The sequence below is a fragment of the Eumetopias jubatus genome, unplaced genomic scaffold, assembly GCF_037043125.1.
Source record: "Eumetopias jubatus isolate StellerSeaLion01/CBP00866 unplaced genomic scaffold, mEumJub1_p1.0 scaffold_5, whole genome shotgun sequence".
NCBI lineage: Eukaryota > Metazoa > Chordata > Mammalia > Carnivora > Otariidae > Eumetopias > Eumetopias jubatus.
Window position 1 is genome coordinate 63,801,338 of NW_028274811.1, and position 20,117 is coordinate 63,821,454.

A 20,117-nucleotide genomic window follows, 5' to 3' on the forward strand; every position below is an offset into this window, starting at 1 on the left:
AAGGGACACAAAGTAGATTATTTCTGCCTTTTGATTAAATATAATAGAGCCACAGGATTTGGAGTCAAAATTAGCACCAGTACTGATAATCTCTAGAGTTACTGTTTTAAAATGCTGAGGAAGAGGCAGGAAAGACTGCTCCCATGGGGCACTTATCCCATTCCAGGCACCTTGCAGAATGTTTTATATATGTGATTGCATTTGATCTTTCAACAGCTCTGTGGAGTGGGCATTTGCTACATTCCCAGGTGAAGAAACTGATGTTTAGGGGGAAAATACCATTCCTATTGTCACACAGTCAGTAGGTAAGGGGATCAAGAGTTGAGTTTAGGTCATAAAAACTCTTATCTTTTTATAATTGGAATTCACAGAGCCAAAAAACTTAGAGGATCTTAAATGCCATCTAGTGGCAATTTCTACAAACTGTAGACACAATATCCCGAAGGTCATTTAAGAGTCACTCAGGGGCATTCCTGGCAACTTCAGTCAATTCCTATGATGGAAAATATTATGCTGGGTTCCTGTATTTTGAGAGAGACTGACTTCCAGAATGTATCACCTGCCTTTATGTTTGGATCCCAGAGGGTTCATCTTATCCTTAGAAATCCATGAAGCACAGAAGAGCCAGCATATAGTTCCCCGTCCCTAACAAAATAGGGATTAATAATATTGAAGTGGAGGTCAATTTAAGCATATCTATGTGGGAGTTAGTAAAGTATTGGCTCTGCAATATCTATTCATCTGGAACATAAGTGCATTGCAAAAACAATTATGGATGAGCAATCTATTAAAACCATTCATCACCATATCAGCATCATATGTAGTTCAAGAAGAGGTGCCAGGGTAAAGAAATCAAATGAGATGTAGCAAAAATAGGGTTGCTGGATTAAGCAAAAAAAAAAAAAAAAATACTGGATGTCCAGTTAAATTTGAAGTTCAGATAAACAACATTGTGTGTGTGTGTGTGTGTGTGTGTGTGTGTGTATAAGTATGTGCTCTGCAATATTTGCAATAGAAAAACTATTCTATTCATCATTTATCTGAAATTCTTAACTAAGCAATGAGGATTTTTATTTGGTAAATTAAAATAAAAGAAGATGTATACAGTTTCACTGGTTACTGGATTATTCTGATTAATAAAATAATAGTAAATAACATTTTATAGTAATTATTTAATTATTATAAGCACTTCAGTTATGTTAACACAATCTTACAAAATAGACACTATTATTTCTGTTAAGAAAGTGAGAATATTGTGACACTAACAGGTGGAGTTATAGTCACACACTAGTTAGCGGCAGAGAAGGAGTTTGAACCCAGACAGTTTTGCTCTATAGCGTCTACCACTCTAATAGTTATGAAATACTGTTTCTTATCAAATATATCAATTAGTTTAAAATTACTCTATAAACTACATACACATTGACAATTTTTGAAAATATTATTCAACAGACTTTCAACATGCATTAAGGTTCTACTTTAAATAAGGCCTTTTCATGAGACAAAAACAAATACTCCATCTTCACTGAACATATTTTACTCTTTGCAAATGATACTTCAGAAACTGGTAGTGTCTCATGGTCATTATTAGGAATATCAAAGGACTAATTATCAAAAACCCTTGATTATTTAAATTCCATAATTCCATATCCTAGAGTTTTAATACTATCCATACGTATGTATATGGTTCACAGCCAGAGAATACTGGAGATACAGAATCCATTACAGACTCCCTGTTTTAGATTTTAGATATGGTTCTATGTATGCATTTTTGATGTACCTTATTTCCCATAGAGGTAGGAGAAGCTAAAGATTTGTTGTTGGATTCATTCATTTAATAAAGTCAGATCAATGTAAGCCTGATATTTTTGAATTCTGCATATTTATTCAATTTGAAGTGTCCTCATAGTCTACTCCTAAACTGCAATTAGATTCCTATTCAAATAATTTTATACCTAAGCAAGTTCCATTAAAACAGTTGCCTCTAAATAAAAATGTTTGTCAGTCAAGCCATAAATTGCCAATTCCTTTTCTCTCAGATTTCATCTTGTGTAAGAATCCCAGCATATATACTCCAAAATGCACATTTTCTATGCCTCCAGAAGCTCTGTAGATGGAATCTGGCAATCTGCATTTTCAGCCAGCCCATGCCAGCTGATTCTAATGCAGGAAGTCTCCAAACCACATTTTGAGAAAATGACTTTGATTCCAACCTGCAAGAAGGTACAAGCAGCTGGTGGTATGCTTTCTCCCATTTCAAGCTTTAAAGCTGCTTTATTTTTAGAATTTCCCCTATTTCCCATTACAGAGCTTTGAGGCAGCTGTAGAAACACACACACACACACACACACACACACACACACACACACATTTAGTGTTACAGTCTACAGTGTTCTTAGATATATTATCTTGTCAATATAGCTCCTCCTATATCATCAGGCATATGCCTAACAGAACAGATGGGTCCTGTGGTATTCATGGAGAGCCATCAAAACCCATAGCTTTGGGGATTAAAACTACAGTGCTTCTCATGAAAGAAACAAAGGCTGAACCTCAAATAGGTGGTAGGATGTTGGGATAGGGGAGAAAGGTGACACAGAGCTTAACCAGAATAATAGTTATTCAATTACCTGTGCTTGTATTTTATTCATTTACTTTAAGTCCACTTAACCATATTTGGGTTCGTTAATTATGCTGCATATAAAATGGTAACAATAATCTTATACAATTCCACAATTATAATTAATACAATTTTGTATAATTAATACAATATAAAATTCTATTCTTTCTATTGTAAAACTATAGAACAAGGTATCATATAAGTAGATACTAATTAGTAATGCTTATAGATAAATATCTCTTGGTTTTTTTTTCTTTCTTATATTGGATAACCTTAGATGAAATGCTTTTTATCTGTTTTTAGCAGTATAAAGAAAATAGTACAAGTGGGCAAATGAACCTATTCTACTGAATATATTTTTCTCTACCAAAAGCCACTGACCATGTAGAAGAGAGGATTTATGGAGCAACAGAAATTTTATTATTCAAAGAGACTATAGTCTGACTTCTTAAATGAGGAAATTCTGCAAGGAACATATTTGTAAAACAATGATGCTTTCATAGTTCCAAGTTCCCATTGTTCAGCAGCGGTGAATGCTACAAAATGTCTATTGCTTATGTTTAGTGTCCCATTTTACAATAAAACAGTGACTATCCTAATACGAATTATACTTTAAAATTTAATGCACATCAGCTACAAAAGCCTCTCTCATTACAATGAAGAGAGAGAACTTTATAACATGAACATAGAGAAGGCAAACCCAAGAAGTGTATGAACATTTGCAGGAGGATGAACTTCACAGATTATATATTTAAAGATAAGTTTCAGTGATGATCCTCTGTCACTTTAAGTGAGGGAAAACAATTTTAAATAAATTATCAAATGGACTTTTCAACAAATGAGAGAAAAATTTTTTACCACTGGAGTGTCAAGTATTTGTGTACTATCATAAACTTCTCTACCTAAGCTTTATAGCTCATAGGAGATGTTTCTTAACAAGTAAAATGTTCACATGTTACTTTCCTTGCTTAGAGTGGTCGGTCAATGTACAGAGTCCATTTTAGTCATGGCATGGGTCCACTATTCTCCAGGTACACCCGGGCTCACTTTGGCTTATGGGAAACATTCTTTCAGAAACAGAAGTGAAAATAATGCTTTGAATCCATTTAGGCAATTTTAAATGCTTGGCTTGTACAGATATGGACATAGAATTGATGACATTGTTGTGATATTGAGTAGGTCTATCACAAAAATAGAAGAATGCAGTGAATTGGAAAACCCTACTTCCAAATACACATATTTTGCATATATTTGGCTATACTGAAAAAAATCGTGGGAAAAAAAAAGGTTGCTAAGGATAGACTTCATTTTACATGATGCCAAATGCAAATAGCCATGAAAAATGGCACTCAATGGAAAACAGAGAAATTGGAATTTTGGGTCAAGTTCTGATATTTATAGGATTAAGTCATATAACCTCTGTAAATTGTTTCTTTATGTCTTGAGACAGAATACTTTATACAAATAATTATATGTATGCAGATTATTATAAGGATACAGTGAAAATTATTAGAAAAACCCTTTGAAAACAACAAAGTGCTGCAGAAAGACAATTTAATTGGTATAGAATATTCTAAGTGGTTCCTGGAGATGTTAAGGTAGTTATTTTTTTAAAAAGCACTCTGTGATCAAATAAGTTTGAATATCTCCAAATAAAACAAAACTCTTTCCTATTGGACTCTTAAGGATCCTGTGTTAAGATTCACTTGAATCAGTAAGAACAGAGAAGAGGATATAGGCTTTACCAAATATATTTCGGTACAGAATCTTTTTTTTTAATAACCTATGGAAGCAGTGTTTTGCAGGGTGCATTTTGGGAAATGCTCATAAAAGTTATCATTTGGGGAGAAAGGGAACTTAATTTGTTTTAGACTACTGCATGTTTTAAGATGAAAGAGTGATATATGCTATCCTAATTTTATCAATTCATAATCACACTGAGGAAGAGATGGCCTTTTGGAAACTCTGAGTCTGTGGTCAGAAGGGCAGAATTCTGGTGGTAGAACTACCTGAAGAAAAGGAGGATCTAGAAAAAAGAAAAATTTTGAGGGTCAAAACCGGGAACCAAAAGAGCTAAGACTGAAGTCAGTTGTGGCCACAAGCTGAACCTAGAGAAGCCAGTAGTCAAGGGAGCACTTGGTGACCCTTTGAGAGCCAGGCTGGGCTGAATCTTCCACAGGGATGAAGGTGTATCATAAACAGGCCGTCAACTTTCAGAGGGCAGAGCTGGAAACAAAGCACAGAGTAGACAAACCAAACGACCAGGACACAGGAAGCTTAGGTGAGAGGAGGGGAATCAGACACACCAGGACTCCAGGGAAACAGAGGGCAGGTCAAAGTGAGGGAACAGCATGCAGACATCTTGACGGACCTTGGGTAAGGGGCCAAAACTCCAGCTGGCTTTGATACTAAGACCACAATCTATCCTAGCCAAGAAACATATCTATTTTCCTCTGAAACACATACTACTTCCAGAAAGTAATTAATTGGAAGCGATAGGCAGGTAAGTCCTTATGCACATATTAAAAAAATCTCAGAGAAGATTCTAACCAGAGGTTAATACAGAAACAGGCATCATTAGGTGGACCTACACTTCCCAGGAGACAGACTTGGCCAGTGAACTACAGTAGCAGCATGAAGCAAAGACATTAGAGATTTAAAAGTCACTTCACAGAGGCATGTTTTCCCCACAGAAATGTGAGTTTAATAGTGAAAGAGAAAATGAATGTGATACTTGCTATAAATAAATTTATTTGATGTTGACATTAGCTAGCAAATAAATACTTCATAAATGAGAGACATCTTAATCATGAATGTAAATGAAAACTGGATGACCTACTCATCATGGCACCACTGACTTTGAAAAAAAATTACAAAGGTCTTTAGGAAAAACCAAAACAACTGGAGCAGGTGAGTTTAATTGTGACCAGGAGTCTTGAATAGAGCAGCGTTCTATAAAATGTAGGGTCTGTACACAGATGTGCCATCAAGTTGTAGGAAAAATTAGAATTTCTATCCTATTTCACACTAGTTTTATATTAAACCAAACAGGAATCACATTTTTAAAATATTTAATGTGTGCGTGTGCGTGTGTGTGTGTGTGTGTGTGTGTGTGTGTGTGTATTTAATGGTCAGCCAACACTAAATAAAATTTTTACAGTGTGGAGCCACAGATTTAAAGGGCAAGCTAGATGTACGGAAATACCAGAAGCCTTCTCCCAGACAAGGTAAGTGGCCAGGGCTATGCAGTAGGCTCTGAAAGAAGGGCTTTCTAATCCAACAATATTCTCTGGAAAAAGGAGTCACCTCACTCACTGAACAGTCTATAAAACATTGCGGTAGAAATTGGCACATGAGCCTCCTGGCATGTTTCAAGTTCCCAGTCTATTGCTGGCTGGCCCTGCAATCTTCAGCAAGCCTCTCGGACTCCCTGTGGCCTCGTTATAAAACAGACATAACTTAGTCACTGAGAGAGTTCCTTTAAAGGCAAAACAAAATCACTGATTAGAGGAGATTTTCATTTTATTTAGAAGTCTTCACAAATGCTTGTCTTATTTCAATCAGTATTCTGATTCTAAATTCCAGGTTCTAAGTTTCACTCATTGGCATATCTTCAGCTCATATTTTTAGAGGAGAATGGTTACTATTCTTTAAAACTATATCTCATTAATAAAAGATAAAGAATATGTCACAAATTAAAATTTATTTGTGCACAAAGGAATCAGAAGTCACTTAATTCTTATTATCACAAAAACACGAATGGGCCTGCTGTGCACACACCATTCTTATAAGTCCCGCTGTTCAGCTTTTCAATGGTCTCAAATACTTCTAAGCTGAAGCATCCAATTCCCCCCATTTCTGTATATTGCCTCTGGACCGTTGTATCATGACAATTAGGGCGTCAGTAATCATACATGCAGGCAGACACAGTGCCAAACATACCTTTCAGTTCCTTGCACCTGGCACTGTGTTTTGCAACAGTAGGTGTCTCAAAAATATTTATGCAAATTTTTGAATTATGAAGCCACTTAAAATAACCTCTGAACCACAAAGCCTCCTTCCAATTTCCATGTACCATCGAGGCTTGCTTCCAAAACTGCACCCTGCACTTAATCTAATGTACATTTTAGAAGCTACTGTTTTGTACATTTTTCATAATTTGCTATAGGTCAATGTTAGTGTATTGGTGCTTCATAATGGCCTAATATGTCTCACTGCTTTGTCTTAAGGGATTCTTATTTTTTTAAGCTGTTTATAGAGAGATATATACTAACCCATAGAAATGATGCAAAGTTAGAACAGGTGGAAAGGTAGGGGGGATAGTTTAGGTATTAATAGATAAACTCTGCATAATATATGTTATTTTTTTTTAATTTGAGAGAGAGAGCACAGAGGGAGAGTGAGAGGGAGAAGCTGACTCCCTGCTGAGCAGAGACCCCAATGCAGGGCTCCATCCCCGGACCCTGAGATCATGACCCGAGGCGAAGGCAGACACTTAACCATTTTAAGGTTAGATGGTTATATCTGCAACACTAAGTAATTATATGATGTCTTTTTGTTAACTTCATCATAAATTAGCTGGTGGTCCTGATAATTTTCTGATTACTTTGGACGTGGCCAACCATTATGTAAGATACTACAATCTTAGTTGTCTGAGAGTTTTTTTTTTTTTTTATGTTATGTTAGTCACCATACAGTACATCATTAGTTTTTGATGTAGTGTCTTAGAGTTTTTAAAAGGGAAGGTTGCCTGGGCGGTTATCTTTTTTTTTTTTTTTTTATAATATTCACATTTCATTTTGTTTTATTTTATTTTTTAAAGTGATCTTTACACCCAATATGGGGCTCAAACCTACAACCCTGAGATCAAGAGCTGTGTGTTCTATGGACTGAGCCAGCCAGGCACCCCTATAATATTCACATTTTGGATGAACAAGAGAAAAAACGGAGTTTTAGAATACTCACGTGATCTGTCAGCCCCCCAAACCAGATTTTTGGACTTCAAACTATGCACTCAGTGTACTAGTTTGACTCTGGCTGCATTTCTCTTTGCCTTCTAAGTTCTTGCTATATAAATACACTACTCAATTTTTTTCTCATTAAAAGTTTTTTTTTTTTCCTAATTGGATAGTAGAGATTCCCTTTGATATTGTAAACTTACAAAAAATGGAAAGATGATTTATAGTCTAAGCCAAGTATGGACATCTTTGACTCATTTCATAAACTCCAAAATATACTAATGTTATGAAAGACGGAGGCTGTTTCATAATCATACATAAATTGTTTCATTACTTGATCTCTTTCAGATCTGCTTTATAACTGAACCTTTCCTGTGGGCTTATGGATTACTATATATGAGATTTTGGAATAGTAAAATAGAAATCAGAATATTTCTTCATATTGCCAAATGTTTTCCAGGGGCCTACAGGTCCCTTGAGCCTTGAAAATCTTTCCTTCAGCTTCTCTGTAAATAAATTGTCCAAAGGGCAAGAAAAGTTAATGGCTTTAAAGAAGTTATGAATTTTATGGCTAGAATACCCCCTTTAAAAAATCTGAAACAGACTAAATTAAATAAGGTTTAGTTAATTTGAAAACTTAAATTCAATTGCTTTCTCACACATTTCCATAAAATTAGTATTGCAATGAAGCTGTGTAGGGTTAGCTGCAATTTTGACAAAGGTCAATACTAAAGTGTGCAGTCTAACAACTCTATTAATTCTACTAGTTTGGTTGAAATACTATGCAGATACCTTAAATTAGCAAATGTCCCATGAAATAGACCAAAAGGTCATTTCCTAGGTGATCTGTTGACATTTTCCTTCCTGTTAGTCATTTATATTATGCTACCCTTCGTGAAATCTGAAAAACTTTTAACCAGACTCAGTTATGGATGGTGACTTAACCATGTTCTATAGTCACCACCAATAAGGCAATGAATTCATGCATGATATATTCACTATAAGAGAATTTATAATGTCTTACTTAAAAAAATATTTTTAATCAATCCAAGTTAATTCTTAGAGTGTTCCTTGTACAGCTGCATCTATTAGACCAAAATATTTCTTCACAATTTATAAGATTATCATCAGTAATGCTCCTACCTCTGTTAGAATGTCATTAAACATCCCAATTCCATGCTGAATTTTAAGCAGTTTGTATAATCCAAGCATAAATAAGAAGGGAATTTACTCAATCTGTTGAAAAGCCACTGAAAATGGTCATAAAAACACATAAACATTCTAGTAAGAATATGATTTCTGTAGAGAACTTTGCCAAGTGACATAATGTGCATTTAAAGCTATTAATATTATTGTTACTACTCGCAGGTAAAGATCTGAAAAATCTGCCACTACCTAGATAAGAAATTTGAAATTTTTTGTTTGCTAATGCAAATTTATGTAATTTATCAACACTGCTCACAGTTTGCAACTGAGCTGGTAGTATAGTATTTTACATTTCATCATTTTATTGGAAGAAGCAAAGAATATGGATACATATCTTCATTCTTAGTTATGACTGATGGCATCAGATTATGTTCTCCTGAGATTATGTAAATCACCAGAAAGAAAAAAAAAAAAGGAGCTATCCATTGCTGGGAACCTATGTGCTTCCTTGGTTCTGTCATTTGTCTGATTTAATTCACCTTAAAATACGACAAAACTTCTGGGTCCTTTGTTTAGAAACTAACCACAGAAGATAACTGTCTGATTCTAAAGAATCTCAGTGAGATAAATGTCACTTTATTTTTATAACAGGGATTAAAATCTAATCCAACCATGTGTTAGGAATGTCCAACTATGAGTCAGGAATGATTGGCTTATGAGGTTTCAATTTAGGTGCAGGAAAGATTTTTTGAAAGGCAGAAACTGCAATTTAACCTTCAGAGGCTTTGGAAAACACACTGGTAGGACTTCTTGCTCAAAGTTTTAGAGAACATCAAACATATCAAAGTGACGGAACAACCTTTTTTCTGAGGTCTGAGAAATGTCTCTCATCTAGGACTGCCTGTGGACCTAACACCCTTTTGCCACGTTTCTCTAGGAATAGCATAATGATTTCATGATTAACAGTAGCTCAAGGACATTAATCGGTTAGGTAAGATCACTTCCAAAAAATAACACAAGAACATTTGCTGGAGAAGCAGCTGATAGTTTGACCATATTATAGAAGAGACTAGAAGAAACCTTAGAGCAATAATAAGAATAAAATGTTAAAGTGATACTTGAATACATAAGAATTCCTTAAAAGAATATCTTAAAGAATTCCTTAAAACACATAATGACTGGGCCAAAGGGCATTTGGGGGGTTTCTTTTAGAGCAATTTTATTTCCAGATATTATCCAAATAGGTTTGGGGAAAACTTTTTAAACTGAAATAAAACTCTCATCATTAGAGGGTTATAAATACAGTTGCTGTATAAAAGAAATTTCTTAAAAATCAATTAGCAGGAGATTGTTAATGAAGGAAGGGAATTTTAAACGACAGACATGGTTTTTCTTCTGAAGAGCTATTTCTCAGAACTGATGCATTTTGGTTAAAAACACAGCTAAAACTTACAAATTCAGAAGTCTCAAACAAGGATAAAAACTGACTCTACATCAGTAATTCAAAAACCAAATCACCCTACACATTATCTGTAAAAATGTTAACATTATTTTCAACAAAGATACTAACAAGCATAACAAGGTACAGCAGAACAGATTATATTCTCTTGAGGAGAAGATGCTAAAAATAATCAATTCTGGAGCATTTTCTTTCATGATGTCAACAAAGAAAAAAAAACATAAGAAAAGATGTCAATTTACCTTGCCCTGGAGATTCTGAATGTGTTCTGACACAACAAAAAACACACTATACTGGAAGAACTGGTCCTTGAATTGACAGAAAATCTGTCACCAACAGAATGAATCTATTTCAGCATGCAAGTGACTTCAAGAAGACAGTTGAAAAGCCATCTTAAAAAAAGTGATGGATGGAGGTGTGGATTGAAGATTACACACTGATTCATGTAAAAAATGTTTGTTTTATTTTATCTTTCTAAAGATATTTGCCATAAGCAATCCTTTCATGTGGATATTTCTGGAGTCTACTAGCTTATCTGAGTTACTTATGGGGTATAAGATATTTTGTCTTATTCCACATGGCATTATGACTCACAAATAAAATTAGCTAAATCTAGTTAATCAGAGGTATGACTAGAATATTTCCAATACATAAAATGTTATACAGCAACAAAGAACCAGTTTAACTTTGCCATCCAAGTCTAATAAATGGAAAAAATTTTTCCATGGTTTCTTCGAATTAAGAACTTGAAAGCTTCATAAAGTCTATGTATTATGAAAATTTAGTTCCTGTGTTATAAAGACTAGATCTTTAACATGAGATTTTATTTTATTTTTTTAAGATTTATTTATTTATTTTAGAGAGAGAGCACACGCATGGGTGGGGGGAGGGGCAGAGGGAGAGACTCTCAAGCAGACTCCCCGATGAGCCAGGAGCCTGACACAGGGCTCCATCTCACAGCCCACAAGATCATGACTTGAGTGGAAACCAAGAGTCAGACGCTTAACCCACTGAGCCACCCAGGAGCCCCTAATATGACATTTTAGATTTCTATTTCAAATATTATTTTAAAATTTGAGGATATTACCAGTTAGGGACCAGAATGATATGCCATCTAGGCCTAAATCAATAATTTGAATTACACTTTGAACTATTCATTTATCCACTTATTCATTCATTCAACAAATGTTTATTGAATGCCTATCATGTCAGGTGTTATAACAGGTATTCAGTTAGGTACTGGACAACAAGTTGAGAAGTCACAAAAGACAAATGTAGTTTCATCTCTCCTGGAGCAAACAATTGAATCTGAGAACACAATTTCCAATACAGTGTGATAATGGACAGTGAGGGAATTACTGAGGACACAGTAGTACTCAGGGGAGAGCTGAGTACTACCGTGGTAAGATGAAGCTGGTAGTAGTAGCAAAGCCTTCCCAGAAGAAAGTACATCCAAACTGCAGCTGAGGACGTCAGCCACACAAGGCAGGGGATGCTAAGGGTAGAGGTGCTCTTTCCATTCTTTTCCTCTAGGAAGAGGACATTTATAAAGGCATTGAAAGAGAGAACATTTGGTTTGAGAAAGTGAAGCAAATTTAGAAGTGTGGTAAGAGATGAAATGGGGCTAACTCCCGCAAAAACTTTGAGGCTAGGGGCGCCTGGGTGGCTCAGTCATTAAGCATCTGCCTTTGGCTCAGGTCATGATCCCAGGGTCCTGGGATCGAGCCCCACGTCGGGCTCCCTGTTCGGCGCAAAGACTGCTTCTCTCTCTCCCACTCCCCCTGCTTGTGTTCCCTCTCTCGCTATGTCTCTCTCTGTCAAATAAATAAATAAAATCTCCAAAAAAAGAAAAAAACTTCGAGGCTATATTAAGAAATCTGCACTTTATTCTGAGGCTAATAGGGAGCAATTGAAGGGTTTTAGAAAGGGAGTAAGAGAATCATATTTGCATTTTAGAAAAAAAAATGCACTCACTGGTTACAATTTGGGAAATGGATTTTTAGAGAGTGAGACCAGAAACAGGAAAGCTGGTCAGGAGGCTTCTGCAAAACCCAGGTGAGGGGGTGGTAGCCAAGATCAGGGAGGGGGCAGAGGGGATGGCGAGAAGATAAATATACCGTGTGAGTGTATATGTGTGTGTGTATGTTTGTGTGTGTGTATGTGTGTGTGTAGACACACACCCTTCCTTCAAAAAGCTCTTAAACATTAAAAGGAGAAAAACACACAGAATTATCCTTAATGCATAATAGCTAATGAAAGAGCTCAATAAAGCTCCAGATCAATAGAGATCCAGATAGAATGTTAGGGGAAAGTAAAGAGAAAATTGACTATTTCTATTGAGAAGACTCTATTGGACATTTCAGGTAACTTAGAACAGACTCAGGTGGCAAATCTGGTTCCATGAAGAGTAACATTTGTTGCTATTATAATTGTTTTTGTGATTTTCAGAAATGTAATGAATTACCACAGTTTTGAAACTCATGGATACAGCATAAAAATACATAATAGAACTCATATCTTTCAAATAAAATGACCTCATCATGGAATTAAGCTGTCTTACTTTACTTTGCCACAGAAGACATTAACAAATTTGTGCATACTTAAAAGTACTCCACAATAAATGCATTTCAAGAAGATTGTTTTTAAAAAGCACTGACTATAACTGCACTTCATTTGCAAATGATAAATAGACTCTGCAGTGTCTATGCTTTCCTTCTATTAGCAAGGTCTCTTATGAGAATGTAATCAAATTGCTCCATTGCTTAGCAACCACGGGTAAAGAGCTAATAAGTCAGGAGTCCTGATTCTGTGGGAACAATCTGCAGGTCAATAGCATGATTTCAGGGTGGTCTGGAATCCTGCTGTGGCACTTTCAAACCAATACCAACAGGAAGCATTAGGACAGATGAGAGTTAAAATGCAAATGCTTTCATAATCGATTGAATTGACCTATGTATATTGTGATCTGGTACAATCTGGGGCATCAATCTGACAGAAGCATCTATAAATAAACATCACAGTAAAAATAGTCCATGGATATGGCTTCATAAGGAATTTTTGTTTTACCAATTTTAGGTAAGCCAAAGAAAAAGGTACACCTAAATTAGAATGAAGGCAAGGATTCTGACATTCACCTAACCAACAGGAAATCTAAGGAAAGAGGAGCAGGCACTGGTGAAACAGTTTTTGAAAATATTACCTGTAACCATTGTGACTGGTCATTGTGGCCAGAGGTCCAGGCATTCACTTTGCCCTGTTTGTCCAGCCGAGCTTTCCTTGGTTCCCAAGTGAACATGTCCATGTTGAGAGTCCTGAAGATGCTTGATGCAGTGATCTGATAGTCTTGTATATGTCCTGATTTCATCCCCAGAGGCTCCGAACAGCCTGGAAGAAAATGAGAAGGGCTCCATGAGAAAAATAATTTATTACCCTGCAAGTTTTCTACGTTCATTTTGGGTGGGCAAAAGAAGATTAAGCATAATGCTATTCATTTCCCCAAAGAGAAAGCATCTAAATTCAGAAAAGGCTATAATCAGAAATAAATCTGGAACAAAATCGAAAAACAAGATAGCCAATTCAGGCTATTTTGTCTGAATATATTTTGGAAAAATTGAAAACAAGGCAGACAATTCAAACTACTTTTCTGCGATAGATGATTTTGCAAAATGAAAACAAGGCTGAAATGCTCTCTCGTCTCATTACTGATAGCCTCATGACTATTCTCTGGTTTTCAACAGTTTCATTGTGTCTTTAAAAAAGAACATTTTCCCACAAAGTATATTTGGTTTTCTTTTATTTGTTTCCATAATATTGCAAATGAAAATTCCCTCAGTACAAAGTCATTTTCACAAACCACTCCAATGGTATATTTCAAACTGGACAGTATTTTGTTTTCTGAGAATTGTCTGTTAATCTTTATCACTGATTCTTATAGCACCAACATGGCTTCTTCTGGACGTTGAGGAAGCTTATAATTATTCAATGTGTACCATGTGCCAGGCACTATGCAAGTATAGAATTTAAAGTAATAGATAATAAAAGAAAATAAGGTAATTCTTGCAAAAATCACTATTGCACAAGCCTTCTTATAAAAACTTACATTTTGATCATACTCAGTAACTTCTAGTATTGGATATTTTTGAAAGATTTTCAAATCGGCACATATGTTTTCAGTTTTGACATGGTATGAAATTTGGGTTTGTCAATGGGAAATTGTGTGTATACGTCCTCACATGCGTGCATGTGCACACACACACACAATTTCTCAAAGAAACGTACACACAGCTTCCCAATCTTGAGTTCCAACTGTGACAAAATTCCATTCACAAAGCTCATAACAGGAAGCACGATGCTATTATCATATTAGTCAGTAGTTGAGTCTTCCTATGTAAAATTGCTACATTTTGACCAAAGAACACATGAGTCTGATCATCAAGAAAGCCAAGATGAAAAGGGGGACTTCTCCAATCAGGTCCGTCGCCTTGTACTGTACTGGTTCCCCACTTATTCTCTGTGTGACCTTTTACCCATTATTTAACCATTTTATGCCTCCCTTTTCTCATCTGTAAAATGGTGGTAATAATAGAACCTACCTCAAAAAGTGTCCAAAGAAATTAGCTAAATAAAGATTTATTTATTTATATATTTATTTATCTATTTAGCTAAATAAAGTATTTAGAAACAGTCTGGCATATAGCTAGCGTTCAGTAAATGTTAGCTATGCTTATTATTTCCATAAAGCTCATTCTGACACATAACAACCTTAAGTCCCCAGATCAGCAGACCAGTAAGCACTAAATAATGTAGTAGGACTGGTTGCATTTTTTTTTTAAAGATTTTATTTATTTATTTGAGAGAGAGAGAGAATGAGAGATAGAAAGCATGAGAGGGAAGAGGGTCAGAGGGAGAAGCAGACTCCCTGCTGAGCAGGGAGCCCGATGCGGAACTCGATCCCGGGACTCCAGGATCATGACCTGAGCCGAAGGCAGTCGCTTAACCAACTGAGCCACCCAGGCGCCCCTGGTTGCATTTTTTGAAACTAGGCTGTTTTAAGTCCAGGCTCTAAGAGAGAGGGCTTAGAACTGCTCATGATAAATAATTCTTAACTACAATTAATTGCTTCTGTTCTAGTCAATCTAGATCACTACCTTCTTGAAGCTTCTCCACGTTTGGCTTCACCTCCACCTTCTAGGAAATACCTCTCCTATGCAAACATGGCCAAAACTGACATGGAGGGTTAGCCAATTGTGTGCCTTAGCACAAGTCTTATTGGAATTCAGGTGTAGGAGACGTAGACCATAAGTCTCAGGATTAAAATAGTTCAAATTCCTAAATAAAACTTCTGAGGGAGAAAAATTGCATGACAAATCTCAAAGATTCTAGAAAATTCCAAAATCTTAATGACATGCCATTTATCTGCTGGCAGTTCTAAGGTAACACGCATTGCCTGCATTATAGATTTCTGACTTTTCTATTATGACCAACTCCCCGCCCCCCCATACTCACCCTGCCCTGATACGGGAGTCTTTGTAAAACTGCTTGGCTTGCAGAAAGATACAAGGGAAAGGGAAGTTGTTTTCTCCTTTTGTGATATAATATTTGAAGTCGGATGCCTTTACTTTGACCATTTCTGCTTCGTCATAGAATTCATTTCATACCCACTCTGTTGTCTAGTAGCTAGCCCAGAGCAAGTGCTGAATAATTTGTTCAAAGAATGGATGAATTAATCACTATTCCTCCTCTAATTACAGTCATGATTCATTTCATTCTAACCATCTTAAATCATACCTCTTGCAGAGAATTTAGGGGATTTTCTTTTTTAAGTGTCTGGCAAAAAATTAACTGTTGATCTTCTGGGCAGGCTGAGAGATCTTAGTAACAGCTTATTGAATACAGTAAGGCAGACTTGTGCTTAACGGCGTTGCAGGGGACTGTGGGAAATCATCTGGCACATTATATTGCTGTTTATTTCCAAGTGTTACAGCTAACCTCTCTGCCAATTTGCCTTATACCACAAATTTTCCTTCCCATCCATATGATTTCATCTGTGTAGATTAACACTTTTACGAGAATAGACAGCACCTGAACAAAATGAAGTATTAACAAAAAAATTGATTATTTCTAGAGTGAGGTGCCCTAGCATTTAAAAGCATCCACTGAGAGATTTTATCCTCTGCATGCAAGTTTAAAATCAATTTGTGGAATTGGGAGATGGGGTATGTTCTTTTTAAGAGCATAAAATCTGTAAAGTATCAGGTGTAACCTCCAGTAAAACCTGAAAGTAAAATATATTCATACCTTGGGGGCGTAACTGTGCCATGTAAGAGAGACTGACCCCTATGAATCAAGAGACTGGAGAATTGGGGATGGCAATGTTAAATAACTAAAAACCACGGGGCTTGGCTTCTCCTTGATTGCTTTATGATGAATGACTTAGGGATGACACTGGCCTGTGATGACAGAGTGACATGTAATATAAACACTGCACAGCAATGATTCTGTTGAGATTTCTGGCTGTCAATAAGCTGGTTCGAATTACCAAAATAAAGAAAACATCATTGTTAGGATAATTAATGGTACTAAAACCATATGCTGGTTACTTTATAAACGATGCCCATATATAGTATGAAAATGTGATTCTCAAAATAGATTCACTCATCTGGCCAAATGTCTCTAATTCCTTTAAATGTAATGGGTTCACTTAAAGTTTGGCTGTTTTTAATAGTAACTTTTATTTGCTAAAAATCACTCTTTCTTGGCACCACAAATAAACCTAAGGAGGGAAACAAATATAAAGCATGCATTTTAATGTCTGTACAACCTCTTGATATGAATAAAAAGCTCTCAGTTGTCCATTTGGACAGATGTGTCCTCGTATTTTTAGCTAAATGGCATTATTTTAAGTTTGATAAAGTTTTTCATGCTAAAAAGTGGGGCACACATGAATTTTGGCTTTCTACAAAACAACTGTTTGAACAAAATAATCTCAGAGCATAGTGGCAAAGATAGTTTTTAAATGTTGATGCTAGAAATACAAGAACCACCACCAAAAATATAGAACAGTGAAATGCCTAGACAAGGTTTTTTGTTTAGTTCAGAATCTAGCTATATTGAAATGGGACCACTGTGAGATCCACACATTAAATCTTCATCTTTATATCTGGTACTGATGGTCCTGGAAGACAAGAATTATTTAACTCTGAATCCTTTGATAGATTTATCTTTGAGCTGGATAATCACTGTTTGTACAATAAGCAGGTTGCTAGATAAGAATAATCTCAGAATGAATTTATAGTAGCTATCATGGTTTTGAAGTATTACCTCCCTGGGAGGAATGATAAATTTACATGTTTCATAAAACCTAAACAAAACAAAATAAAACCAAGTTCTCATGGTGGATGGACAAAGATAAAGCTTACTCCTCTATGCCATAAACCCTAAACATAACTGCAATTTATGAGGTCAGGCAGATTCCTGTTTTTGCTGAACTTTTGTCACAAAACATAAATCATAGTTACTCCTAAAAACAAGACACAGTTAAATTTGACAAAAGCTTCCAGTGAGAATTTGTTGTACTTTTTTGAAATACACTGCTCCTTCTACATTAATTCTATTCTTGTTTTAGAACTTGTTTATCCTACACACATGCGTGCACATGTGCACACACACACACATTTTCTCAATGAAGCATGCCCTAGACATTTTGTAGCAGAAATTAATATCTATGAGTGTTGGAAAATGGCAAATTAGTAGTAGACTACATACAAATATGTGTTTTTTTCTTTAAAGAAAATACAGAAATAGATAATATAAGACTCACCTGATAGTTCACATCCAAGAAGTTCCATTCTCAAAGTGCAGTGTCTTCGACAAACTTGCGGATAGAGTCTTACATACTGAGCTTTTATCGGGGGTGTGAAAGAGTTAGCATAGGGTGTGTTGTTATCAACATTTCCACGAAACACCTGGGTAAAGAGATAATATAGAGTTTAAAATTATTAATTGCAACAGCTTTACCTATTTTCATATATTGACCCTATATCCTATTCAACATAATGCTTCAATAATTGGATTAAGCAATTTGGGGATCTGGAACATTTAGGAAGCTCCTTGTCCTCAGCTGTAAATATAAAACTTATAGATAAAAAACTTATAGATAAAAATCCTAATTAAAGCTATAAACCATTGTGGTCTATGGCATAATCTATATTCTACTATGATGGTCTTGTTGATTTTAAGGTCAGTCCTTCAGAGCCAGGGGAGTGCTTCTTTATTTTTTTGAGAAATGGGCATCTTAAACCTTTCAACTTGATCTGGGTCCATCCGTTCATGCTACTTAGTATTTATAGGTGTTTTTGTTTGGTTTGGTTTGGTTTATTTTTTGTAGGAACTGGTCTTCACTAGTACTTTCTGATTACTCAGTCTCTCTAATGCTATGATCAGACTTAGGGATGCTTCAGGGTCTGATTCCTCAAGATTACTCTCTTATCAGTCAGTCCCAGATCACTGGATGAGAGAATCAAAGCCTTCATATATATCTCCAGTGAAAAACAGTGTTTCCCTCTAAAAATTAGATGCTAAAATGTGTTATTTTTAATTCTTTTAAATCTCATTCTTCTTTTACTTTTCATATAGCTTAGTAATCAGAAAACTTTATTTAATTTCACTTAAGAAAGTATTTAGAAAATCTTTCATAAAATTTATTAGAGTTTAGTCTAACCACTTGGTTTTAAATGAGATGAGCTGCAGTCCTGATATTTTTAAAATTAAACCTTTTGAGGAAAATTTGATAAAAAATTAGGACTATCATATGAAAAGGCAAAATAGACACTGAATATTATATTAATTTCCTCTAACATATTATATTCTGCTGAGTAACAAAGTTGTTTTCTAATATGAAATATACAAGCATACATCTTTTCTATCACCTGGTATTTTTGTTAATAATAATAATTTTTTTCTTCAAAAATAGTAATTTTGATTTGTACTTACTTGATTAAGGTGAGTGCTAATCTGTCAAAGCAATAAAATGAAATTGAAAGCTATTTTAAAAATAAAAATTGTCATATACGGGACTATGTTAACATTGTGATAAAGTGCTTATACAACCACCAATTAAAATCTGAGAAAATCTTAAACAGTAGCCACTGTACATTTATAACTTGGAAAAACTCCTTACACCCTACACCTTACTAGACCAATTAAAAAAAAATTACAAATGTATTTGCAACAACATAAGGCTTCTGTTTAAGACTCAGTAACTATTTGGCAATCAATGATTATTAATGAAGCTTTACTTTTAAATTAAATATGTTAAGTCAGTCTTACCATGTCTTCATTGGTGCCTTTTACTTTGTACATTGTCCAAGTTTTTCCATCGTTGCTATAGGCAATTTTGTAAGATTTTATATATTCTGGACTTCCAATCCTTTTAGCTCCTTGAGTAATCACACCAGTGACTCTCATTTTTCTTTGTAAATTTATCTAAAGAGACATGGCATAATCAACGGTAATCTCACTGTTTTCAAGATAACAATATTGACAATATCGATTTTGGGAATGGGACATTTTTATTTATTAGTATAGATTTAAAATAATACAAAAACATATTAATTTTCCTGTATTTTTTCAGATGATTATTAAGTGTACGTCAAGTTTAGCTTCAAAATCTTTCTCTAATGGAATATATTTCTTAAGTAAGAAATATCTGTGAACAAAGTTTGAAAAAGGCAATTTGCTGCCAAAATATTAGTATGAAAAACATTTGGTTGGTCACAATATGGAGGTATGATTTAGTAAACTAAAAAATGGGAATATTATCTTGTCAAAATTGCCTCAGTGACATTACTTTGAAACAGTAATGTCAACATAATTTTAATGTGTCTCAAGTTCTTTTGACTTCATCAAATTTCCATTTAAAATTAAACATGAAAAT

At 35.1% G+C, this 20,117-nt stretch overlaps 1 protein-coding gene across 2 annotated transcripts in view; it reads right to left on the bottom strand.

The window, feature by feature from the left end:
- EDIL3 (EGF like and discoidin domains 3) overlaps nucleotides 1-20,117 on the bottom strand; it is a 410,994-nt gene that overhangs the window by 76,051 nt on the left and 314,826 nt on the right. For both annotated transcript variants that reach the window (XM_028114564.1, XM_028114563.1), the window contains 3 exons: nucleotides 19,511-19,666; nucleotides 18,003-18,147; nucleotides 13,383-13,567 (listed from right to left, as the gene is read on the bottom strand). In XM_028114564.1, coding sequence (XP_027970365.1) covers nucleotides 13,383-13,567; nucleotides 18,003-18,147; nucleotides 19,511-19,666 — 486 coding nt within the window. The remainder of the gene's footprint in view (nucleotides 1-13,382; nucleotides 13,568-18,002; nucleotides 18,148-19,510; nucleotides 19,667-20,117) is intronic.